This window comes from Puma concolor, chromosome A1, assembly GCF_028749965.1.
Source record: "Puma concolor isolate L17-30 chromosome A1, mPumCon1.1.hap2, whole genome shotgun sequence".
Taxonomy (NCBI): domain Eukaryota; kingdom Metazoa; phylum Chordata; class Mammalia; order Carnivora; family Felidae; genus Puma; species Puma concolor.
In genome coordinates this window covers 235,942,356-235,968,645 of record NC_141667.1, presented here as the reverse complement: position 1 = coordinate 235,968,645, position 26,290 = coordinate 235,942,356, and the positions used below count along the sequence as shown (strand labels likewise).

Genomic DNA, 26,290 nt, shown 5'->3' with positions numbered 1-26,290 from the left:
TAACAATTCCTGTGGTAGTTACCGTGTCTCGATGCATTAAAGTGATCTTAGCATCTGCTTTTTCTACTAGACCTATAATAGTAGTGTCAGTAAAAGATGAAAGTTTTATTTATTTTTTTTTAAATGTAGCATTTTATGCAATTCATCCCTCATCATTTATGTTCAGGGCTTTCCAGAGGTCGTTGTTAAATTAGTGAATTAGAAATTTAACAAAAATGCAGAGCATTGAAATTTCAATATCCATGATGAACATTCTCTAGTCTGATTTTTACGATTGATCTTGTTTGAAAAAGGAAAACCTGGATAGCTATGCGGTCTACTCAAATGAGAAATTTTATCATCTTAAGCCAGTCATTCATTTTTCAAATTGGTATCACAACTGATTTTTAATATTTATTCATCTGCCTTCAGTTTTGTTTTTCTTTTTTTCTTTTGTGGGCTCTTGCCATCGGAACACCAGTGATAAACCTTGGGCTGGAAGAGATTAATCTGTGCATTAGATTTCCTAAGATTTTGCAGTACGTCCATCTCATATCCTCAAAATCATTTCCAGTCAAGATTTACCTGATTACTGTCCTTGGCATGGATGTTATAGTAGAAGAAAACATTTGACCAAGTTAGGAAATCTGTGTTCTATCTCAGGCCTACCTTTTTTTTGCTGGGTCACCTTGGAAGGGTCACTTAACACCGTCATGACACTCCCCTTCATCGGTCAAGTGGTTAACGGACCAGGTTGGCCAATTCAAAAAGTTGACGTCACAGTTAGATGAGTTAATACGTGAGGTACGGAGCGTTGTGCCAACAAGAAATAAGTATAGTCAGCCCTGATTTTCTCACCCCTGAGTGTAGTTTTTGTGTCCTGCTACTTAATTTCTAGGACTGTAGAAAAGCTTTGCCATCTTTCTTTAACGTTCGCGTCAAGAAAACTTAATGCGCTTTTTACATTTGTGTGTTTTTTGCAGACGTATTTCGTACATGTGTTACAATTCAACTGGTATTAACTGTTTGAATGTTTTTTCCTTCTAGGATACCCAGATCTTTGCACTTACATGCCTGTTATGCTCAACTGTATTCCTTGTGGTTTCTGCAAAGTGCTAGTATAAAGAATGATGCTCTAATGCTAGGTTCAAAGAAATAATTAGATCACTACAGAAGTGGGCAAGATGTGATTCGACTTCATTTTATAGAGATAACTATTATTTATAAGAGGGAAGGAAGGCACATGCTATTTAATGCACAGGCTTTTAAACGAACAATAAAAACATGATTTTGTTATCCTAGGGGATATTTACGATTATGTCTCAAATGATGCTTATTTCTGCACAGTGAAAAATATTTCTGTATAACTCAACTTGGGGGGCTTTTCTCTAAATAGTGTCACTACAGGATATCAACATGAAAAAAGCTTTCAAAAGTTCCACAGTCCAAGACCAGCAGGTGGTTTCAAAGAACAGCATTCCTAATCCCGTTGCTGACATTTACAACCAGAGTGATAAGCCACCTCCTCTGAATATTCTTACGCCGTACAGGTATGCCTTCGTGCGTTCCTGGTGCCGTTTTTAGTCTAGATAAGCTGAGACAGGAGGGCAGTGCTGTGAAACTATTTACGCTGTGAAAATAATAATTGTATTATATATACAACAAAATTAGTTACTGGTACAGAACTGTTAAAGGGTTCATATTTGAAACTGTAGGTAAACTCACCGAGAGAAGCGTGAACTGTCGCGTTAGCTTTTGTGTCTGAAGTAGACACCTGTGGTACCTATCTCCTTTTGTAGACATCTGAGTAGATATCTGAAGTCGAAGCGGACACGTCGTATGGTATCGTGTGTGATGTTTTTCCTCATATCCAGAGTCAATTTTAAAGGAACTGCCTAGTTCATGTACAATGTGGCAAAATGCCGGTCTCAGCATTTCAGCACTGCAGAAAAACGTATTCCGTGGCAGTAGGGGTTTCTAAGAGGGAATAATATAGTCAATGAATTAACCCGCTACTGTCAAATGGTAGGACACGTTATTAGGACCAGACTTCTGACAAAAAAGACTGGAGAATCAATGGCGAAGAAAATGAATATTCAGAAACTGAAAATGCTGTTTAAAAACACCTCTCCTAGCTGTTGCCACATTCGTGTTTTCTTTCCGTATTCTGTCACCTTGTCTCCCATCTCCCTTATCTGCAGACCTTCTCATTGTCCCTCATTGCACACAGCTTGTTCTTCTCCCACACTTACCCTGCTGGTGAACTCACTCTCTCACAGCACAGGCTGTGGTAGGGGTGGTCTTCACTGTCCTCAGGATTAGCTCCTCTGGGTGGCGTTCTTGACCGCTGAGGGAGTTCTCCGCTTCCGGTGCCGCCATCTTGGTTGGGCCTTTGGTACTTCTCAGAGAGTGCTCAGACGTTTTTTGGTCTGAATTCCTGTCCCTTCTCAGGGTCCAAAAGGAGATGTTCGGACCCACCCTCCATTGAAGCTCTGCTAAAAGTAGCAGTTCCAACTGTACCCCCTTCTTTTAGCACAGACACAAAGATTCTCTCAAAAAAGAAGTCCTAGAAATCCCCTGGAAACTGCGATGGGAGAGGGCCAACCTGTCACGGTTTTCTGGGAAATATGTCTGCTTTTCTGGAAGGTTTAGCACACGCGTCTAAAAATTGATGGTCTCTATGACTAGTAGCATTGTAAGCCTAATGTTTTAACTTGTGATTTTGCTTTTGTTCATAGGCATTTTTCTGGGGGCAATTTCAGTTTCACTTAGCACTCTGGAAGCCCTGAGGGCGGGCCTGTTAAAACTTTCCTAAGACACCTCACTAAATATTCTAAAGGAAAAAGCCCATAAAACTCAGTGAGCCACTTATATTTGATAAATCAAGATCATGATTAGATAATTTGTGATGACAGAAAAATTCTAATTATATAAAAAATGACTTGTATATATTGGATGTGTGCATTCAGTTTTAGGGAAAATAAAAATGTCTCTGACTTTTTAATAGTGTGTTTAAGAAGAGCAGTGCTGGGGCGCCTGGGTGACTCAGTCATTTAAGCGTCCGACTCTCGATTTCGGCTCAGGTCATGATCTCACTGTCGCGAGATCGAACCACACGTAGGCCTCTGCGCTGACAGTGTGGAGTCTGCTTGGGATTCTCTCTCCTTCTGCCCCTCCCACCCCTCCAAATAAATGAATAAACTTCTAGAAAAATAGAAGGGGCGCCTGGGTGGCTCAGTGGATTAAGTGTCTGACTTTGGCTCAGGTCATGATCTCACAGTTTGTGGGTTCAGCCCCCACTTTGGGCTCTGTGCTGACAGCTCGGAGCCTGGAGCCTGCTTTGGATTCTGTGTCTCCCTCTCTCTCTGCCCCTCCCCTGCTCACACTCTATTTCTCTTTCTCTCAAAAATAAATAAACATTAAAATTTTTTTTTTTTTAAAAAAAGAACAGTGCTGACTCAGATGTACTTTTTGATAGTAAAATCATATTTGTGGTATATAAAATACTAAATAAAGATTGGTATTATATGAGCATTACGATGTGACCACAAAATGACGTATTCACTTGCTGTAAACACAGGATATTGCTGCTTATATTCTTGTGTTTAGATTGCTGTTTGTTTACTTACACGAGCTTCTGCCTTCATTAAAGTATTAGCTCCCCTCTTCAAAAAAAAAGTGTGGATTTTGTATGTCTTGAATTTTGCAGCAAGTTACTGCTCAGTTTTTTCTGTATCTTCGTCTATATAGAAGGCCTCGTATCTTAGGGAAACATATATGTTTCACAATAACGTTCTTAATAAAGTCTCTATAATGGAAGTCTCATACCCGTGAGGAAACTTGGGAAGGAAGCGAATTGCCATGGTTAGTGATTTTCAGACAGTTGAACGGGCCAGAATAGCCCCTGTAGGAACCTGGGCCTTAGTTTGAGATGATGAGAAGTTCAGCAGGAGCAGGAACTTCAAGGACGGGCAGGGTGTTCCCCTGGACTCATTCAGTTAGTTTTCTTTGACTGTTTAGGCAGAAACTTTTTTTTTTTTTTTTTTTTTTTAATTCAAGTTACTTAACATACAATGTAGTCTTGGTTTCAGGAGCAGAACCTGGGGATTCATCTCTTACATATGACACCCAGGGCTCATCCCAGCCAAATGCCCTCCTTAATGCCCATCCCCCATTTAGCCCATCCCCCCACCCACCTCCCTCCAGCAACCCTCAGTTTGTTCTCTGTATTTAAGAGTCTCTTATGGTTTGTCTCCCTCTCTGTTTGTATTTTCTTTTTCCTTGCTTTCCCCTATGTTCATGTGTTTTGTATCTTAAATTTCACGTATGAGTGAAATCACAGATACCTGTCTTTTTCCACTGACTTATTTTGCTTAGTATAATACACTCTAGTTCCATCCATGTTGTTCAGCATAAACTTACACTCCTCTCACTGTGCCTCATTTCATTTTGCTTTTATCTGTGCCTAAAATGACTTGTTGAAACACTAATTTGAAATGTAAATGTTCTGCTTCCTCTTGAAGGTAATCTACAGGCCAAATACTTTATGATTATTTTGAGTGTTACTGTTGATTTATATTACACCTTGGGATTTGTATTGGCTTTATGATAGGTGAATAACTCCTATAAACACCCGGAATATTCTTTCAGACCACAGTAGTTACAGCAGGACTCGAAAATGAAATGCCACGAGTGAATTCTCTTTGTGGGTTACTTCTACTTCTGTCACACTTACACACCTTGAACACGTTGCTTCTTTCCAAATAGAATTTACAGATGTTGGGCCAACCTGATGTAAAAAAAAGGGATAGCATACTTTCTAATTTAAAAGAATTTTTTTCAATGCTTATTTTTGAGAGACAGAGAGAGAGAGAGAGAGAGAGAAAGACAGAGTGTGAATGAGGGAGGGTCAGAGAGAGAGGGAGACACAGAATCCGAAGCCGGCTCCAGGCTCCGAGCTGTCAGCACAGAGTCCGACGTGGGGCTCGAACTCCCAGACCGCAAGATCATGACCTGAGCCGAAGTCGGACGCTTAACTGACTGATCCCCCAGATGCCCTGTGTACTTCTTAATTTTTATCCTAATAATATTGAAACTCCAGAAAAGAGGTGAATATATATACACAAACCAAGAATCCATCCATCTGTGTGTGTGGCCCCTGTTGGAATAAGCAAAATGTTTCCTGAAATAATTGAGGTATTAGATATTGTTGTTTATGAGCCATCTTGTGATTTTTAGGCACTTTTCTGTACTTAAACCTGAATTGGCAAGAGTACTTTTTGCCTGATTATTCTAGAAAACTTTGCCCTTCCTGCATGTTTGCAGTTTTTGTCAAATAAGGAAATCGGAGACACGTAATATATAGGACAGTTAAAATGCCCCATGCAGACGTTATCCTCTCATGAGCTGAAATTAAATTCGTATTAACCCCATCTGAAAATGTCTAACAACCTTTTCCCCCCCAACTTGTAATACATTGATTTATAGAGATGATAAAAAGGATGGGCTGAAGTTCTACACAGATCCTTCCTATTTCTTCGACCTCTGGAAAGAAAAAATGCTCCAGGACACGGAAGACAAAAGGAAGGAGAAAAGGCGTCAAAAGGTAAATGATTCTAGGACGGGAACGTGCATACTTACGTGTCAGGGAGCTTCTTGTTTAGAAATAAGTCAGTAAGTTCTTTATTTAAATGGTTGAGAGGCTGGAGTTAGGGCAGAAGTAGGTTGCATTTTTTACATGAAGACACTGACCATTCAGTCTAACACAGTAATACTGTATTTCAATAAATACTATCTGATTTGTTCCCTAATACTTGCATTGCTTTAACAGAAGTAGAGGCTAATATTTCAATTCCGTTTGTAACTGTGTTTTATAGCTTTTCTCCTGCTGTTCTTTAAATATATATCATGGAAACATCAGATACAATGATCTGTTCTCATCTCTTGAAAGCATTCTTAATTGGTGGGTTGGCACCTCGCTGTAATTAATACCTTGGTGAGATGTTCATGTTGAATTGAAAAGCATGTGTGATCTGTACATATAGGGGATAGTATTTACTAAAAAATGAGACTCCTTTCGGTGAGGTGGTCATAGGCAAGAGAGTTGCAAGTCTGAAGGTTGACAAACATCCACATTATAAGCACTCTTAGAAGAATAAGCCAGTCTGGTCAGGTGTAGGGACTTCTGGGTTTTTTTAATGTTTGTTTATTTTTTGAGAGAGAGACAGAGTGCGAGCAGGGGACGGGCAGAGAGAGAGAGGGAGACACAGACTCCGAAGCAGGCTCCAGGCTCCGAGCTGTCCACACAGAGCCCGACGCGGGGCCGGAACTCACAGACCGCGAGATCATGACCTGAGCCGAAGTCGGACATTTAACCACCTGAGCCACCCAGGCACCCCTAGGGACTTCTGTTTTAAAAACTGTCCTTTGGGGCCCAGAAATTAGACTTAACCCACTGAGAGTTAATTCTCCAAAGGCAAATATTTGCTAAGACTCATGTATGTAAAGTATGTTTAAAAAAAAATGAGCACCTGTTTTGTTTGACAAAGATTAGCGTGCTTTGGTGAGGACAAATTCTTGGTATCTTGTGGGGTGGTGGCATTAGTGTGTGGCAGCATTTAGATGTGCTGGCCCCAGAGAAGTGACAGTTTGGGATGGAAGAGAATTTGGGATGTGAAAATAGGATTTAAGAAAGGGACGTGGAAAGAGTTTGCAGACTGCAAATGTAAGATGTTCTCACGGAAGCCCAGGGAAGAATTCCAGAGGTTGGTTATTCATAGTCTCTCCCTGCACTGTGGGTCGGGGAAATCAGTTGGGAAATTTGGGGAAGACTACTCCAGTGGAAAAGTATTCAAGGGAAGAAATTACAAAGTATTCAAGTGAAAAGAAGAAAGACCCTAATCTCTTGACAGGAAGAGAAACATTTATCTAAAGGCCCATTGGTCTCAGTCCCTATACCTTTTTATATTATTTTTAATTTTTTTTTCAACGTTTATTTATTTTTGGGACAGAGAGAGACAGAGCATGAACGGGGGAGGGGCAGAGAGAGAGGAAGACACAGAATTGGAAATAGGCTCCAGGCTCTGAGCCATCAGCCCAGAGCCCGACACGGGGCTCGAACTCACGGACCGCGAGATCGTGACCTGGCTGAAGTCGGACGTTTAACCGACTGCGCCACCCAGGCGCCCCTATACCTTTTTATATTAACAGAGGTTTAAGAGTATTTTCCTTTAAAACATAATGTCCTTTTAAATGGCCTTCTAGGTTTCCCTTCTCGGTGACATCTTGGCAAAAATACCTGATTTTTTCAGCATTGTTCTTCAGGGAAAAACCGTGTTAGTCTATGGATGACTATCACGTCTTCAAAATGACGCCATTTCCTTGCTGTTTTGTCTCATTGCACATTCCTCCGACACATAGAATTCTGATAAGGACTTCTTATTCACTTACATAATAATGCGTCTCGAATGCCTTCTAACTGCTGGATAAACAGTGGTGAGAAAGGATTATCGCCCTCACGGAAATGACAACGTAGCAGGGGAGACAAACATGAAGTAATCATGCAGCCCCGCTGGAACTCATAAAGAGGGAAAGAAGTTTGAAAATTCTAGTACAAATCTGCTTTTATTAGGTAGGAATGTAAAATGAGGCCAGATAGCCTTCATTTCCCAGGATTTCGTAAACACGGGTCACTGCTTTCAGTTTTGCACTGACAAATCTCTCTGAAGAAAAGTTAGTTTAGAAAAATTTAGGGGGTGAGAAATCCATTGTTTCTGAACTCGCCTTCTTTAGTTTGCTGGTTTTGAAACATTTTTAGAATTGCAAATAAATAGGTAGTTGTGAGCGTGTCGTTACGGTGCTGTGAGCGTTGCAAAGGAAAAGTATGGTGTGCGGTGGGGTGAGGTGACGAGGAGGGGACAGCATAAGTGCAGTGGAGTGTCATTCATTGAGCCCCAGCAGTGGGGAGTGAGACGTCAGCTAAGCAGAGTTGGGGGAGGGTGTGTGTGTGTGTGTGTGTGTGTGTGTGCGCGCGCGCGTGCTGGAAGAACGGAGGACAGAGGAGGTGGGGTGCATTTGGGGTAGAAGCAGCCAAGACCATACTGGGCTAGGAGACAGTTGGGCACATTCTGGGACTTTAGGACAGTGCAGTTGGAGTATAGAAGCGTCACTGTTAAAACTTTGTCAGAGTTTGTGCACGTGTGTGATGTGCATGATGGTGGGTAGATTTGGAGGCTGAACCGCTGTAAAGACCGTTGCATAATCGTAGCAATACCTGAATAGTCAACATACATCATTTAAAATAAGGGTGAGAGTTACTGATCAGTGCAGTGGTTCTTAATCAGGATGCGTATTGCTCGAAATCCATTGAAGTCTCCCTCCTTTGGGTTTCTACAGGTATGCAGGCAATACATGCTGTAAAATGCTCAAATTACACTAAAGTAAATACATTAGAAAATTTGGGGAGAAATTTCTTCCCTCCCCAGGTGTCACTAATCAGTAGTAACAGTTCAGGGCGCCTATTTTTAGGTCTTTGGGGCATTCGTAAATATGTGCACACACGTTTCACCAAGTATTTTTACGTGCGTGGAATTGTACCACTCTTGACGTACACACACACGCAGATGTGTACGGATATTGACATAATTAAAGACCTTCTTTGGTCTTTTTAACAGTTGTATGGTACTCCAAGGTATGCCCACTACGTAGACTATTTACCCAATAGCGTATTAGGAAATAGAGTGTAAATAATTGCTTAACCGCAATACTGCTGTACTCATGTGTCGATATCTCTTCTCAGTAAATTCCTAGAAGGCAAGTAGGAGTTTTAAATTTTGAAAGATGCCGTCATATTGCCCCTGACCATTAAAAGACTGAACCAGTTTATACTTTTTTTTTTTTTTTAATTTTTTTTTTTTCAACGTTTATTTATTTTTGGGACAGGGAGAGACAGAGCATGAACGGGGGAGGGGCAGAGAGAGAGGGAGACACAGAATCGGAAACAGGCTCCAGGCTCCGAGCCATCAGCCCAGAGCCTGACGCGGGGCTCGAACTCACGGACCGCGAGATCGTGACCTGGCTGAAGTCGGACGCTTAACTGACTGCGCCACCCAGGCGCCCCGAACCAGCTTATACTCTCAACAGACTTCTTCTAGACCTGGATGTTGTTATTATTTTTTGGATGAGCTCACCCCTCCCCCTCATCTAATTTGCATCACACATCCTTATGAACCATTTGCATGTGTTCTGTGAGCTCCACGTTCACATCCTCCGCCAGGACATCGCCCATGCCTCCTGAACCCCTCTCCGAATAGTCCGGCTCCGCCTCGGCACCCACCGCGAGCCGTCAGGCGCCCCTTTTTCCAGGACCTGCCTGAGCAGCTTCTTTTTTTTTTTTTTTTTTTTTTTTTAATTTTTTTTTTCAACGTTTATTTATTTTTGGGACAGAGAGAGACAGAGCATGAACGGGGGAGGGGCAGAGAGAGAGGGAGACACAGAATCGGAAACAGGCTCCAGGCTCCGAGCCATCAGCCCAGAGCCTGACGCGGGGCTCGAACTCACGGACCGCGAGATCGTGACCTGGCTGAAGTCGGACGCTTAACCGACTGCGCCACCCAGGCGCCCCGCCTGAGCAGCTTCTAATTGGCATCCCTGCCCTTCCCCCTTCTATCTTTTATTTAGCTTTATTTTATTTTTTTGCCTTCTCCCTTTTGATCCGTTCTCCACTACCTAGAGGGCTCTTCTCACATGCCTGGGCAGGGTGTCAGCCCCTCCCTTGTCCCATGGCTCTCGGGGTAAAGAAAAACACTTGTGACACAGCCATTAAGGCCTTGCAAACCTTTTAGATCTTGGAGTCATTCACCTTAACTCACCATTTCCCTTCTTTATTCCTCCTGGCGTGCCGCTGTCCGCCCTCCGCTGCACGTTCTCTCCCCTGTGGGCATGCTGCTGACCCCTGCTCCTTTGCAGAATTAATGCCTGCACACCGCAGATCTGACCTCTCAGTCACTCCAGGACACTCCCTGACTTCCAGACTAGGCAGCATTCGGTGTACGATGCACTTACGTTTCACCACGTTTTGTAGCTAGGCGTTTATTTGTGTGATTTTGTGGGCTTCGCCCACCGGATTGCAGGCTCCATGAGGGCAGATTCCGTGTTTGTGTGTTTGCTGTTTGTAGCAGCAGCGCCTGACATGGTGTCTGGGACGGAGTAAGCGCCCTGAGCCCACCTAGACCTGGTCATATAGTCAGCCTTTGCCAAGTGCACACTGTCTGTAAAGCCGTGTGTGGAGGTGCTTTTAAGAGGAGCGTAGGAGTTAAAGGCACACAGTTCTCATCCTTAAAGACCAGGACGTCTTACTCGGGAAGCAGGAAAAACACGTAAACACACGTAGAAATAAGTGCCTTCACCTTTAAAGAAACACCTGTGTAGGACCTGTGTACTTACTGGAGACATTTTTGCTGGCAACGTACGGCTGGCACAAGAATGATTCTTTGTATGTGAAGGTAAGTCCTAATCACGGTTTGCTTTGTGTGAAGCTAGTTGCAGGATTAGCTTAAATATTCTGTAACGATCTTCTAGAGACTGGAAATAGAGGATTTTGAGTTATTTCGTGAAACATGATGGCCTGTTAACAACTCAGTCAAAATTGTGCAGTGGTGGGAAATGATTTCTCTGCATGTTAGATATTTCACGTGTATAATACACATCCAAAAGGTACAGCACATTTGAAACAAGCTAAAAGCCTAGTAAGGTGTAAATTCTCTTCTTTAATTTTATTTATGTATTTTGAGAGAGACAGAGGGAGGGCGCCAGCAGGGGAGGGGCAGAGAGAGGGGGACAGATGATCTGAAGTGGGCCCTGTGCTGACCGCAGAGAGCCCGACGCAGGGCTCATGACCCACGATGTATGCTGACCGTGAGATCATGACCTGAGCGGAAACCAAGAGTCAGACACTTAACCGACTGAGCCACCCAGGCGCCCCTTAAGGTGTGAATTCTTTACCAAAAATGATGGTAAGCAATTCCTGTAGTTAGCTGCAGTACAAGTCAGTAGCTTTCATTTATTTCGGTTACATAGTGAAGTCCCCGTTCCTTCTGTTGGGTCTGCGTTGGGTAAGAGAGTATATGCTTAGAATTTTCTTAACGTTAAAACCACCGGAAATGGGAATGTCTCTTGTCTGCACACCACGCTTGTTGCCTATGCATTACGACTGCATTTAACTTCTGTTTTCCTCTCCCTTCTGTCTTGGCATGCTTGCCCTCTCTGCCTGGACACCAGGAGCAAAAGCGTATAGATGGCACCACCCGTGAGGTGAAAAAGGTTAGGAAAGCCAGAAACAGGCGCCAGGAGTGGAGTATGATGGCATATGACAAAGAGCTTAGACCCGACAACAGGCTGTCTCAGAGTGTGTACCACGGAGCGTCTTCCGAGGGATCCCTGTCCCCAGACACTAGGTGTGTGTGCGTGTGTCGGAGCAGAGCCTCTGCGTAGTGCTCGGTTTTATCGTACATTGGAAACGTACCAGTGGCTTTCGTGTTCACGTGGCCCGCGGGACGTTTCAAAGCTTTCCTTAAAAGTCGATTCTGTATATGTTTTCGATTGTGAAATAATCCTTTAAAACAGTTTCATTTTACATTGGGTCACATCGTATGATTCTCCACCACTCTGACTTCAGTTTATGGTTCCATTAATCTAGACGCTGTGTTTTAACGTTGATACTAACTTGGGGCTTGATAACCGTCGATGACTGACATTTTTATTTTAATAATCATTAATTCTTTCTCTTCGGCTTTAGCTTAGAATCTCGAATTTCCTTTGCCACCTGGTATCTAAAATTAATTAGTAGGTAGTAATTGATGTGCCTGCGATGCAACTTTATTATTCTTTAAATAACCTTTTCTAAGAGTGGTGAGCAAAAGCGATAGTGTTTTCTTCGGTGCACTAATCTTGTGTATTCTAATTTCAGGAGAAGAGTTCTGTTGGAGTTACTTTAAGAATTTGTAAGCATTTAAGTAAAAAAAAAAATATTCCTTGCAGGTGTGAATGACATGGTCACTAAGCCACCATTTGTTGCAAAAGGGATTCACCGAACGACAGAAGCTGACTAGTCCATTTTTACTTCTGGTTTAATTTCCTGTTTCTGCTTTTGTAAGGTCATGGTCTGCCACTTGCCTGCAGCCTCAGAGTCTTCCGTCAACATTTCAAAATTCCAATAGAGAATTCTTAAGTGACACAAGAATGTTCTAAAAATAGCCAACAACCTGGACGTCGCATTACATCTGTGTCTTTTTTTTTTTTTTAATGTTTATTATTGAGAGAGAGAGAGACCATGAGCGGGGGAGGGGCAGAGAGAGGGGGAGACACGGAATCCGAAGCAGGCTCCAGGCTCTGTGCGCGGAGCCTGATGCGGGGCTCGAACTCAGGACCCACGAGAGCACGACCTGAGCTGAAGGCAGACGTTTAACCGACTGAGCCACCCAGGCGCCCCACATCTGTGTCCTTTTTAAATTTTTATCTCTGTAACCTAGGCGTCTAGTCCGCTCTGCACAAGTGGCTTTGTCTTTGGTAGTTACCATGCCCAGAAACATCCCTGCCCCAGAAGGGCTGTAAGTCTTTGACTGGCTATGTTAGGAGGCAAGTTCTAGGCAGTTTTTGTGTACTGGCTGTTACCTGTTCAGTATTAGAGAATTAGCGGAGCTTTAACTGAGTGCTTGCCTCAAGTTTGAATCTCTGTGTCCATTTATTTCCATAGAAAATAACAACGACGATCCGGGTTGCTCACGCCTCTAGGGGTGAGGGGGGGTACTTGAATACGATAGCCTTGAGAGTGTCAGTTGGCTTTTTGGCATTTTTTTTCCCAACTAATTTCGGTGTGCCTGTTTACTCATAGGAAACCTCTGCTTTATTTTATAATACTCCATTTTCAACAGATGCAGGTGGAAAAATGATTTTTACCTCCCTCAGTTGAGGGAGGGTTACTCACTCTGGCATCCGAGATTCCGTTGTTCCGTGTTGGGTATAAAACTGACGGTTGCTGAGACTATTTAGTGTTCAGCCTTTGTATTTATGTGGTCCAGGTGCATCTTCATTTTTCTTGGTTTGCAGAATGCAAATCCCATTTCCCACAGCCTCTTGGCCATCTGCACACACGAGAGAATAGATTAAAATTCATCCGTGTACTTGGATTCTGTCCCTTAATTTAGAGACTTTTTTCATTTTACTAAACTGTATCACTCTTTCTTCATATAAAATAAGCTTTTTATATTTGGAAAGTACCAACGAAAAGTAAAATATTATCCGTAATCCTATCATCCAGAGAAACCCCTTTCTGCATTTTAGTGTATTTCTTCCTTTGGTCTTTTTTTCAGTACACATACATGTTTTTTCTTTTACAAAATTGAAATCATGCACCATGTTTTCTGTCTTTTGACTTTTATTATTTCATATTTATGTTTTAAGTATTATTTAGAAACAAGGTTTTTAATGGATATATTGAGGACAACTGAAATGCCAGATTTCACGGCATGTATATAACCTGTTCGTGTAAGTAGTGTGTTTGAATCCAACCCAGGTAAACTAACCATGAGATTTTGCTCCACTGATCAGGAATGGTTTGATTCTAAGCATAAATTTAGGATGAGAATTGACACACTTGCCTCCTGCTCTCCCTTGCCCTCCTCAGGGGTAGATACCTCCAGCCCAGGTGTCCTTGTGTTTGTCTCTTCCTGTCCTGTGCCCGTGTTACAGCCGTCCCACTGCCCACCTGTCTACCCACAAGACCCTGGGGGAGTCTTTTGATTCTCCCACTGCGTCTCCACTGCCTGCACTTTTCTTCTTCCTTTTTCCGTGTGGTCTTCACTCCTACCAGTCCTCCTTTGTGTAACGGACAGTCAGTGATGACCATGACGTTTCAGGACCACCCCACTCGTCTCCACGTTGGTACAGCATCTTCTGGGGCTGACTGCTACCTTCCTGCGGGGATGTCTGGCCCCCACCGGGCCCCCGAATCCCCACCTTTCCTCCAGCCCACTGGCGCCCTCCCGCCTCAACAGGACAGGCCCCCTCCAGAGCAGCCCTCCCCTCCAGACCTCGCCCGTGCTGTTCTTATCCTCAGACGCTCACCCCCTGCTCCTTTACTCTCTCCTCCATCTGGTCTTCCTTCCCCTTTCCCCGGCTCCTTTGGGCCTCTGTCACAAGGCTACTCTGTGGGAGGAGTGCCCTGAGTTACCCCAGGATGTTTACAGTTTCTGGCTCCCCATCTCATCAGAAGCACTGCCTATTTTGCGAGATGACCTCGTTTCCTTGAGAAAGTGGTGCACGCGGTCTGTGACACAGGCACAGGCGCGCGCGCACACACACACACACACGGTCAGTCACGCACCACCAGTGGCTCTAGTGTCTTAGGGTTTCCGTTTTTAAAACGTGCTACCTCTAAAGCTAGGTCGGGTGCTTCCCCCATGAAGAGTGTTTTTAACTCGCTAGCAGTTTGGATGGTTCAAAAGACATACTTATGTTCGCACCGTAGTCTAGAATTCACACTGCAAGTAAGAAGCAAAAAGTGACTTATTCGTTATTCTCATTATATTGCAAGCAGGGAAGGGGAAAAAAAAAAAGCAAAAAAGCAGCCTCTTGTCATTTAGAATGCTTTTCCGTGCCGTGCGACGCTCCGGTTAAGGAAGCTGCCGTCGGGATTTCAGAGATCGAAATTCAGTTGGTGTCTTCCCTGCTCCCCCCCCCCCCCCCCCGCATCCCCAACGTGTGTTTGCCTGTTTCCTTCAGAGAGAGAAGCACAAGCTGAACCCTAACAGAAACCAGCAAATAAATGTGAGAAAAGTGAGAACAAGAAGAGAAGAGTGGGAGAGAAGAAAAATGGGCATTGAGTTCATGGGTGACGCCAAGGAGCTGGCGCAGGCAGGGAGCACGGCCGAGGACACCGTGCCCAGGGGGTTCGTCACTTTGCGCCTTCGGACCCCAGCCTCAGGCTGCCCGCCCTGCTTCGGCTGTCCTGAGAGGACGCGCGGCCCCCTCACTGACAACGCCTCCTGTAACCTGTCCTGTAACCCCGGGCCACGAACGTGCCGCTGTCGTTACTAATGCCCGCGGCCCGTGTGGCTGCCGACACTCGCGAGTCCCCGCTCCCTCCGTAGGGCCTCGCCGGCGTCCCGGCGTCCGCGCCTTTCCGAGCTCTTCGCATCTAATCCAAGACGTCCATTCCTTCCAGAGTTTCACACTCAGCTGTGCACTCAAAGAGAAGATGACCTTTCCGTGTTACCCCACATTCTTTCCCTTTTGGCCGAGTACAGTTCTTCTGTCGAAGAACACTACGGTTCACTGTATTGCATTCTGGATTTCTTTCCTTTTCTTTCCCGTTCGTGTTCATCCGGGTCACCTGCCATTTCGTGACTTCTAATTATACGCTCTCACTCGCATTGCCACTGAAATCCTCTGCCTTAGGTGCGGTTTTTTAATTAAATGGGATCTGTCTTGTAGCCTTCTCTCTTAGAAAAAAAAAAAAAAAAAAAGCACGCTGAAATACTGTGGAAATGGGGCTCTGCTGCTTCCTGCTTGCCGATCTGACTTACCCACTTCCACGCTGTGAATCTGAAGCCACGTAACACTGGGGCTTGCTGCTAAAGTCGTAATGATGTTGTTGCTGGGAGGCTCTCATGGGGCTGGACCTGGCTGGTGCTTGTAAAGGAAACACAGTGTGTGATTTCTGTACATTGGCAAGGTTGTTACTCAAATAGAGGTGTATGCCTGTTGGGGTGGGGTGGGGGGATCCTCCTAATTTAATTTGAATTTCTCCCCCCCCCCCCTTTCCCTGAACGCCAGGTCGCACGCATCGGATGTCACCGATTACTCTTACCCGGCGACCCCCAACCACTCTCTGCAGCCGCAGCCCGTGACCCCTTCTTACGCGGCCGGCGACACACCACCGCACGGGCCGGCAGCCCAGGCCCCCGAGCATGAGTACCGACCCCCCTCCGCCTCGGCGAGGCACATGGCGCTGAACAGACCCCAGCAGCCGCCGCCGCCACCCCCACCGCAGGCCACAGAGGGGTCCCAGGCCTCCGCGCCCATGGCGCCAGCAGACTACGGGTAACGGGGACTCCTGCGTCCTGCCGCGCTTGCTGTGGCGTCGGGAGTCTTGCTGTGTGTGCTCGAGAAGGTGCAACTGGACGATCATACCTTAGGGGCCAGAAGCAGCCAGGGGCGGCTGGGGGTAGATACTACCAGCTAAGCCACGTTCCACGTTAAAAGCCTCAGTGTCCCGTTGCTCCCCTTTCCGTTACAAATGCATCTCAGGTTCGAATCCGTAGTCATGCACATACCCCCCCTCCCTTCATACATACCCCTGGCTACGTTCGAATGGATTGCGAAGCCCAAGGCGTTGATCGAGGGTGACACGCTGATTTTGTGAACCTGTCCCAGATCTCCGGGTTTCTGGACGTGCGCCGGGTGAACCGCAGAGAGTTCCCGTCACACGTGAGAAAACCATACAGTGCAGCCCCCCATGAGCTGTGTTTGCACTTGGCCCCGTGGTCCCTTTCCTTGACCCGTTGGAGCCCAGACGTCATTCCTCCCCCGGGTCCTTTTGTTTTCTGTGTCTCGGGTGGGATTCAAACACCTCCTAAAGAAAGACCCTCACATTCAGGAGTTTATTAATGTAAGCGCCCATCTCTGTTTTGATAGGCGGTCTTTTGCTCTGTCTTTTCGGGCTCAACCGTAACCTTTGAAGAGTTAGGCCCTCCGAGACAGTGTCCGGGAAGGTTGAGTGTGTGTGTGTGTTAACATGTGTGTTCTTCAGAGCAGCATGAAACACCTGAATGTATGCTCCGCCCCCCCCCCCCCCCCCCCCCCAGCTTTTTGAGTTTCCCTCTGTGACCACTCAGTCCTGGTTATTCCCATCCATCCGTTCTCTCTCTCGGAGTGTGTTCTGAGGCTCTAGCCAAGGGTCAGGCAAAGAGAGGGCCTGTGGTCCAGTTGGTTAGGAAAAGCCTTAGCTAAGTAGAATTCAGTGGATTTCTTAGCTGAAGGACTTTTCAAAGATTTTGAGACTTCCATAGGCACTGTCGGCTTGAGGAACTTCCGTGGGACGGGCTAGGAAATACAGATTTTTCCAAATCTGACTGACCACAGAACCCTTGTAAGACCGAGTGCGTGAGCTGCCCACCTTTGAGATGCCCAGGAGAAAGGGGAGATTTGAGTCACTGTTCTTAACCTCTGCCGTCAACCGTTTTATTCTGGCCTGCCACAGAGAGTTACTTTTTGAGTGATTTTCTTTTCGGTTCCTTTGAGTAGGTGATCTCAAATTGCATCACAGCGAATAATGTAGACATGTGAGAATGGCTGGTGCGAAGCGTGGATGTTTGCGTCCTACGGTGTTGCAAGTTCAAAGGACAGTGTATATTATGTTGGAGGGAAGCCCCTGTGTTAGGTGTATTAGACGCGCAGAGGATGTGGCTGTTGCTGCTTTAACGACTCTTGGTGTTTCCTCTCTTTATCAGGATGCTCCCAGCACAGATCATTGAGTATTACAACCCCTCAGGACCGCCGCCTCCTCCGCCGCCCCCCATGATTCCTTCAGCACAAACTGCTTTCGTCAGCCCTCTCCAGATCCCCATGCAGCCCCCCTTCCCTGCCTCTGCGGGCTCCTCCTATGCGCCTCCTCCCCACCCTCCCGCCGCGGGGCTCGTGGTCACGGCCCCGCCACCTCCGGGCCCACCGCCGCCCCCGCCGGGTCCTCCTGGTGCAGGGTCTTCTCGATCCTCCTCCCCGATGCATGGCCCCCCAGCAGCCGAGGCGAAGCGCCAGGAGACGGCACAGCCACCCATAAGCGATGCTCGAAGCGATCTGCTTGCCGCCATTCGAATGGGTGAGTGAGCGTCTCAAACACAGTCTTCCTTCCAGAAGGAGATCTCTTCGTGGCTCCGACCCCAGCTACAGCCTGGCCCTCAAGTGTCTACTCTCCACTGAACTGTGTCTGAGGATAGGGTTCAAGGACACTTGTTTGATTTTGTTTTTGAAGTTTATTTATTTTGAGAGAGACAGAGGTGGTGCGAGCGGGCGAGGGGCAGAGAGAGAAGGAGAGAGAGAGAGAGAGAATCCCCTGTGCCACCAGCTTTGGAGCCCAGCGCGGGGCTCGAACTCACGAACCGTGAGATCGTGACCTGGGCCGAAACCAGGAGTTGGATGCTCAGCCGACTGAGCCACCCAGGCGCCCCTTGATTTTGTTTTTGGTAAACTGTAGATATGTTTTTGCCAGTGCAAGATAAACACACAGTAATAAAGAATTGAGAATTCAGGAAACCTTTACTTGACTAGAAATAGCTCATAAAAATGATCACTAATTAATGAGATCTTTCCTCTGCCTTCTACTCTGAGGGTAAATGTATAAATGAGTGAAAGCGAGCTCGTGTATATGATTTAGTTATTTTTAAAAATCTAAGCTGTGTCCTAGACTTCCCATATTTTTAGCTCGATGTGCTAAGCCAGTAAGCTTTTCAACATTTATTTAGCAGCAAAATTCTTTTGTCAGATTGAAGTCCTACACTGAACCCCAGAACATGAGACATACAGAAATAGAGCATCTCTGGTCCCGTCAGGTTGGAGGAGCCCAGATGCTCACCCATTTTGCCCCCCACCCCCCCAGAGCCACACACTTCCAGTCTATTCCACCCCATTTCTTCTCAGCCCCAGGCACAGCCCAGGCTGGTTGAGGGTCACTGACAGGGCGTGAGATATCCCAAGAGCTCCTCGTGCAGTCGGGAGATGCACCGTCTCCTGGTCACGGTCTGGTTGTTTCTGTTCGGAAGGGACTGAGAAGGGAGCCCGACAGCAACACCCCTGGCGTCCTTCACAGGACGGCGGGGACGTGACTGCCTCTGCTTTGAGTGCCCACACATCAGACTGGAGTGTGACACACAGGCCCGGGGTTCTTGTATGTCTTGAACGTCATTGGCACACTTTGATTTTGTCAAGGAGAGAAGATCCCAGAGGTACACGACCCCGTCACAAATAAATTTAGGGTCATAGCAGGACAGTGGTTTTGTTTTCTGACACCCGTGAGCCCCTTCCAGTAAGAGTGATAACATAACTTGGATCTAATCACGAGGAAACCTCTGATAAGCCCACATCAAGGGACAGTCTACAAAAGAGGTGCCTGTGTTCTTCAGAACCGTCAAGGTCGTAAAACACAAAGACGGAAGAACTTCCCAGAATAAGGGACGTGAATGACAACTAACGTGATGGGTGTTTCCACGTCGGATCCCAAGCCTGGGGGAAAACGTTCTTCATTTGCTGCTGTTAGGTCTGCTGGCAAAATTGAAATGAAATTTGTGCAGTAGATCGTAGTATTTGTGTCTGCACTGAGAGCCTGATTTCGGTCATTGTCTCTTAGGAATTACACATGAGGTATTTTAGGGGCACAGGGACATCATATGCTACCTTATTCTCAAGTGATCCAGGGAAAAGTATGGTGTGTGAGCAAGAATGCCAGAGGAGGGTTGCTAGTTAAACAAGACGGTCAAATGGAATCTGGATGCCGGTTATATGGGGACGTGTTTCCGCTAGTTTTACAGCCTATAAATCCGAAATCGTTTCAAAAGAGAAAGTTAAAGAATTAGCACATTAAATCATCTTTGTATCCCACTTTGTTAATAAGAAAGCAGATGATTGTATTTTGTATTCATTTTCAGCAAATCAGTGAGACAGAGATCTCTTAACTCCCCACACCAGCCAAGGGCTGTTGGGGTAAAGCACTGCTTTCTAAGCCTTGGGATTACAGCAGCGTCCGGGAAGTGTTCATGATGCCGTCCAGTATGGTAGCCCCCGGGGCCCAGTAAATTCACCCTTAATTAGCCACACGTGGCTAGCGGCTACCCCACTGGACGGTGTAGCTCCAGAACTTTCGTGACGTTCATATGTCCTGATTCGAACACACTGCCGTAAAACTCTTTGCTACAAAAAACGTTTCCCCTTTGAGTGCCAATTTTGTTGGTCACGAAACTTCTATTTCCCAAGCTTTTCTCCCCTCAGGTTTCCAAAACTTTCTACCCTGGGTGTCAGCAGGAAAAACAACCAAAAAAAGGCTGTTGGGCCTGTTAGTTTGTGTTTCCTTCGTGTGGAGCCAGCAGAGGGATTAAATTCTACGCTCCGTGTCGTGTCTCTAGGGATTCAGCTGAAGAAGGTGCAGGAGCAGCGTGAACAAGAAGCCAAGCGCGAGCCAGTTGGGAACGACGTGGCCACGATTCTGTCCAGACGCATCGCCGTGGAGTACAGCGATTCTGACGACGACTCCGAGTTCGACGAGAACGACTGGTCCGACTGAGGCGGGGCGCGTGCGCAGGTGGACGGCGTGGGGGCAGGGCTGCTTGCCGGCAGGAGACCGTGCGTCGGAAAATGTCTCGCAAATTTTGTGGTCTCCGCACCCACGTAGTGGTATTATAACCCTGTAGCTTAGCAACTTTTGTATTAATAATGTGATATTGCTTTTGCACATCCAAAAATTCTGGGTTTTTTCAGTATTTACTGTGTAATACTTAAGTGCCACTACACATAGCAAATTGTGCTGCACACGAGGAAATATGCTGTAACTATTGCATTGTCCCGAAAACGGCATTTTGCTTCCTTTTTCTTGGCCGTGAGCGTATTTAGTGCAGTTTGGGTTTCCTCCTTTTGGTCGCTATAATTCTGCAGACTTGCTGCGTGTTTGTGAAGCTGCCTGGTGTTAGGTCTTTGCAAGATTAATGACCGTGTGTCAGAGTGATGTCTTCCAATCAGTAAGTGATACCGTTTCATCTTCGTTTTGTTCTGTTTTGTTTTAAATGTGTCTCAGAAGAAGTTGGTTCTAGAGGGAAGGATTCGACAAGTAAGGAGGATCCAGTGTTTCTGCTCGCAGTGTCTGGGCTTGTGCCTCTGTGTGACTCGGAGCGATCTGTTAGATAATTTCGTTTCCTTTGCACCGGCCCTTTGCAGGCAGGGTTCCCTGCGGGCGTTCGCTTGGTCCCTGCCTGTCGGCAATTGCCATTAAGAGGTTTGGGCAGCTGCGCAGTGATGAACGTGAACAGCGGGGTTCTTCTTCCGTCAGGGCCATGGGGTTGTGACGCTGGAAATGTGTGACAGCGCTTACAGCCTTGGGTGCCGGCCAGCCAGCACAGACACGGTGGTCCGGGACCCCCGGACCTCAGGGAGAGGGCTTCCCGTGGCTCCTCGCACCACCGCGTGCTCTGAAGTTTAAAAGCTCAGATGGAGGTGGACGTAGATGCTGGCAGCTACTTGCTTTTCCTGGTGCCGCGGCCACATTAGGGATCCATCACCCGAGCGGGGCCGTGGCCCTGCTCCTAGAAGCACACGGTTCTCTTTCCTCACGTGGCCGTCGGCACAGGGAATTTTCAAAAGTACCTCAGGTCAGAGTAGGCTCCTGGCTGCACCGGATCACTTGCCCCTCGCCTTTGCCCTTCCCGTTCTGCTTCCCACATGGCAATACGACCGAGCCGTGGGGTTGATCTTCCTGAGGAAGGCGGACTGCTGGAACGCTCACGGATGGCAGCTTACGTCTTAGAATTTGGGGTGAGGGATCGCTGCTTGTTCGGAACAAATAAACGCCCCCGGGCTTTGATTCTAGATACGACTTCACAAATAACACTAAGACACTTTACGTACTAGGGATTCTTATCCGAGTACAGCATTTCTCACGGATGGCGGTTACTCGTGACTCTCGGTCATGACAAAGGAGTCTTCAGCTCAAGGCAGAGCTGGCTGGTTCACGGTGGTCGTCTCAGCGGGACCATGACCGATGGGTTTTTGTTACTGAGTCCTCCTGAGGACTTCAGCGGCACCCTCGAACCGGGTCTCTGCGTCCCTGTGTGGACATTTACGTGGCTTGTGGGCGTTCATCCTGTAAAGCCGATACCTTGAATTTTAATCACGTAGAGTTGGAGACTCTGAAAAGCCTAATGTCTGTGTCCCCTTCCCAAGACCATCCTTCTCACATCAGGTTACCTGAGTCTTTTCAGCGGGACTAGCTATTTTGACACATGCTTCTCGAGTTTCTGTTTCTTGGAGCTGGATGCCATAATTTTACCGATTATAAGCAGTAGTTAGTAATGAACGTTTAAATTTCTCCCTTTGATTTCTCTCCCTTTATTTCAGTGTAAAGGCCTCCTGTGTTGGCATTATTCTTGGGACTTTTACCATTTGTACTCCTCTTTTGTCTTTATTACAATATTTTGTTTTTATTGTTACTTTTGGAGTAGGAATTACTTGCACAATTCTAGAACTTCTATCTGGTAACGCTTCTTTGTTTTTTATGTCCCTTCTGTTCTCAGGACGAAGAGAACACATAAGGCTACTACCCATGTCAGAATTTCTTCTATTTATATCTTATTACAATAAAATTACTGGCACTTTATTCATAAATATTCATAAGCCTATTAATTATTAGTCGTCTTCCTGTAGTGGAATCAACAAGTCACTTTCAACTTGATTTTCTGACTAGTGAAAAACCTCTTGCCCTAGGGTGTCACATAGCCTTTAACAGAATGGAAAAGGACTAAATTTCCATTTCGATTATTTTTACAGTATTTTTCTCAGCAAATCGGATTTCTTCGAAAATTTAAATCCAGACTTTTTCTAATGTGCTAGTACATGAAAAGGAAGAAGTGAATACTTTGAATTTTCAGTTTTCCATTTTCAAAAAATATTTACCAAAACAAACGGAGAAGGACATTCAAAAGGGTATTTCATAGCTGTGAATTTTACGTTTTAAGGTAGTAGTCATCTATTGTAAGGTTATTTTAAATCATCCTCCGTTTTGTTCCCCCACGTGTATTTTAGACTCATTTCTGATGATCAGCTTTTTTCTCACATCATAGATTAGGCAGAGGGGATGAGAAGACTGCTCGGTACCACACACATTAGCTACACAAACATAACGTGGTTGCTTTTCCATTGGTGGCCCCAGACCGTAGGATTTGGTACACTTCTGGTTTTCCTTTCGTGAAAGTATACTGTTAGGAAATTAACATTTTCATTTCAGTAAATGTTTAGAATATCAACATCTTTTCTGAGCACCAAGTGGCTAGGCTGTGAAAGTTTTGTAATAATTTGCAACGGAAATACACGATACATTTGAATCCATTAAAGACTAGTGGGAATGTATCAGCCAGAGTAGCAAGTAAGTTTTGTTTTATAAATCAGAGTATCTGTCACCTTGCAGTATTATTACCAATGCTGTTGTAAATTGAATTGAAAATGGTATTAAAAAAAAAAAAACCTCCTGTTAAACAATTTTTATCTGTTTGTATATCTTACTATAGATTATGTACAAGTAACATCTAAATAAAATTACACTTTTAACCCTAAAAGGTTTTACTCATTGGCAACAGTGTTGTATGTTTAACCTTTTTTGGAGGGGAGAAGTTGGGGGTTTGGCAGAGTTTTTAAAAAAATTAAAAAAAATTTCTTTTAATGTTTATTTTTGAGAGAGAGAGAGAGAGAGAGAGAGAGAGACAGACCGTGAACAGAGGAAGGGCAGAGAGAGAGGGAGACACAGAATCCGAAACAGGCTCCAGGCTCCGAGCTGTCAGCGCAGAGCCTGATGCGGGGCTCGACCTCACGGACCGTGAGATCATGACCTGAGCTGAAATTAGAGGCTTAACCGACTGAGCCACCCAGGTGCCCCTTACAGTTTTTTTAACGTTCTTATTTATCTTTGAGAGAGAGACACAGTGCATGAGCTGGGGAGAGGCATAGAGAGGAGACACAGAATCTGAAGCAGATCCAGGCTCTGAGCTGTCACCACAGAGCCCAATGCAGGGCTCGAACTTATGAACCTTGAGATCATGACCTGGGCTGGAGTCGGACACTCAACCCACTGAGCCACCCAGGTGCCACAAGGGCAGAGTTTTTAATTAGCATTTTCATTATTAGATAGCAAATACTCCGATTTCCATTTAAATTTCTGCATAAGTTTTGCGTCACCAGGAGTTGTAATTGGATTCTGGGAGGGGCCCGGCATAGTGAGAAAGAAAAAGCCATTCTGGGAGCAGGAGGCCATGTGCTTCGCCACGTCTAGTCTTGATAATAGCAGTGATGAACATTCGGTAGCATTTATTGTTCCTGGGATGCTTTTCTCCAGTCCTTACAGTAACACATCATGATACACGTCGTATACGTATATAACACATCATATACATTCAGTATACACATCATAAATTAGAGTTTAATATTTGTAACTAATGTTTAATATTTTTGAGGTAAGCGTGAAATGCAGCATCCTAAGTATACCATTCGATGAGTTTTCACAGTGTGGACGCTCTTGTAACGCAAATCCCATCGCTGGAGCAACCACCGTTGTGGTTTGGTTTTGTTTTTTTAAGCTATGGATTCATTTTAGCCTGTTTGAGAACTTCACATATGTGGAGTAAAATAGTACCATTTTACATCTGGCTTCTTTTAGCATAATGTTCTTGAAAGCCATTAATGTCACGGCATATGTCAATATTTTATGCCTTTTTTGTCATTGAGTAGCGTTCCATTGTATGAATATCCCGAAGTGGGTTTATCCACGCTCTTGGTAAGGCTCCATACAAGTCCTTTCTGGGCGTATCTGCTCATCTATCTTGGATAAATACCCAGGAACGAGACTGCTGAGTCACAGGTAGGTGTATGTTTAGTTTTATAAGAAATTGCCAGACTTTTGCAAAGTGGCTGTACTATTTTAAACTCCCCAGCAATGTTGCTTCATATGCTTTGGTATGATTTTCCTTGTATTTATCTCGCTTGGAGTTCCCTGAACTTGAATCTGTAATTTATGTCTTAAATGAAATTTGGAGAATATTTAGACGTTACTTTTTCAAATATATTTTCTGTCCCTTTCTTTCCTTACATTCCTATTACACATACATTAACCTTTTGAGGTTGGCCCACAATTCCTTGAGGCTCTTTTGATTTAAAAATTGTTTTTCTCTCTGTTTTTCTCTCTTCAGGTTCACCGACTCTTTATTCTGTCTCTTACAATTTACTCTAAAGCCCATCTAGTAAGTCTTTTCTTCCAACCTTCTTTTCCATGTAGAATTTCATATCCTTTTTTAAAATTTATTATGAGAGAGAGGGAGCATGAGTAGGGGAGGGGCAGAGAGAGAGGAGACAGAGAATCCCAAGCAGGCTCTGGGCTGTCAGCATGGAACCCAATGCAGTTGATCTCACAAACCACGAAATCATGACCTGAGCCAAAATCAAGTGTCTGATGCTTAACCACCCAGGCGCCCCTGTTCTTTTTTCTTTTTTAATAGTTTTTTTTTTTTTTTCTCTGCTGAGATTCCCTACCTGTTTGTTTATTACAAGCTTATTTTCCTTTACATCTTTGAGCATGGCTATACTAGCTCTTCTTTAAAAATCCTTGCCTGCCAATTCCGACATGTGGATCTTTTCAGGATCTGTCTCTAGATTGCCTTTTTCTCTTGGGTGCATGCCTCATAGTTTTGGATTGTATCCTAAACTTTATGAATTCTACATTTCAGGGACTCTGGAGTGTGTTATGTTCCTCTGAAAAGTACTGATTTAAAAAAAAATTTTTTTTAACGTTTGTTTATTTTTGAGAGACAGAGAGTGAGCAGGTGAAGGGCAGAAACCGAGGGAGACAGAGTCCGAAGCAGCTCTAGGCTCTGAGCTCTCAGCACAGAGCCGGACACAGGGCTCGAACTCACAAACCTTGAGACCACAACCTGAGCTGAACCGACTGAGCCACCCAAGCGCCCCTGAAAAGTGCTGATTTTTAAGGGAGATCGTTAACAGGGCTAGAATTAAGCTGCCACTTCTCCTTACCCTGCCTATGATGGGTAACCCCAGAACTCTCCTAAGTTCTTTTAGCTTAGCCAGGCCACTTTGAGTTTGCCTTGCATTATACCTGGTTTATAGGATCAACCAGAGATTTGGGCAGTTTTACCCAGGATTTTTGGATCCTCCTTTCTGGCTCTCTTTTCTAGTATCTTCTGTCACTTCCTGCCTGTTCTGATCACTCTGAACTTGGTCCTCTTATTTGTTAAGCCAGCAAGGCTGCGGGTTTTCTACTCCAGCTCAGCTGCCCTACTTGGCAGGAGGAAGCCCGTCCTCGGGCAGAAAAGCCATTAAATGCACCCAAAGATTTTCCTCCTAAGCCTCGGCCCTCCTCTGGTGTTCTGGTTTTGATTTCTCTCCAGCACCTTCGATAGTCGTGAAGTGTATTTTGTCCACTTTGTGGTTGTTCTCTGTAAAGAATTGCTCTAGAATGGGCCAGTCCTGCATTCTCAGGAGCCTCACTCCATAAATA

The 26,290-nt window shown here is 45.2% G+C and overlaps 1 protein-coding gene across 10 annotated transcripts in view; it reads left to right on the top strand.

Moving 5' to 3' along the window:
* Nucleotides 1-23,345, top strand: part of WASF3 (WASP family member 3) — a 136,885-nt gene extending 113,540 nt beyond the window's left edge. For 9 of the 10 annotated variants that reach the window (XM_086714837.1, XM_086714797.1, XM_086714831.1 and 6 more), the window contains 6 exons: nt 1,376-1,529; nt 5,467-5,584; nt 11,257-11,432; nt 15,811-16,077; nt 17,487-17,854; nt 20,151-23,345. In XM_086714837.1, coding sequence (XP_086570963.1) covers nt 1,376-1,529; nt 5,467-5,584; nt 11,257-11,432; nt 15,811-16,077; nt 17,487-17,854; nt 20,151-20,308 — 1,241 coding nt within the window. In that variant the 3' untranslated portion in view covers nt 20,309-23,345. Of the gene's footprint in view, nt 1-1,375; nt 1,530-5,466; nt 5,585-11,256; nt 11,433-14,757; nt 14,925-15,810; nt 16,078-17,486; nt 17,855-20,150 lie in introns of all 10 variants that reach the window. The other variant, XM_086714855.1, reaches the window with a different exon arrangement.
* The last annotated feature ends 2,945 nt before the right edge of the window (nt 23,346-26,290 follow it).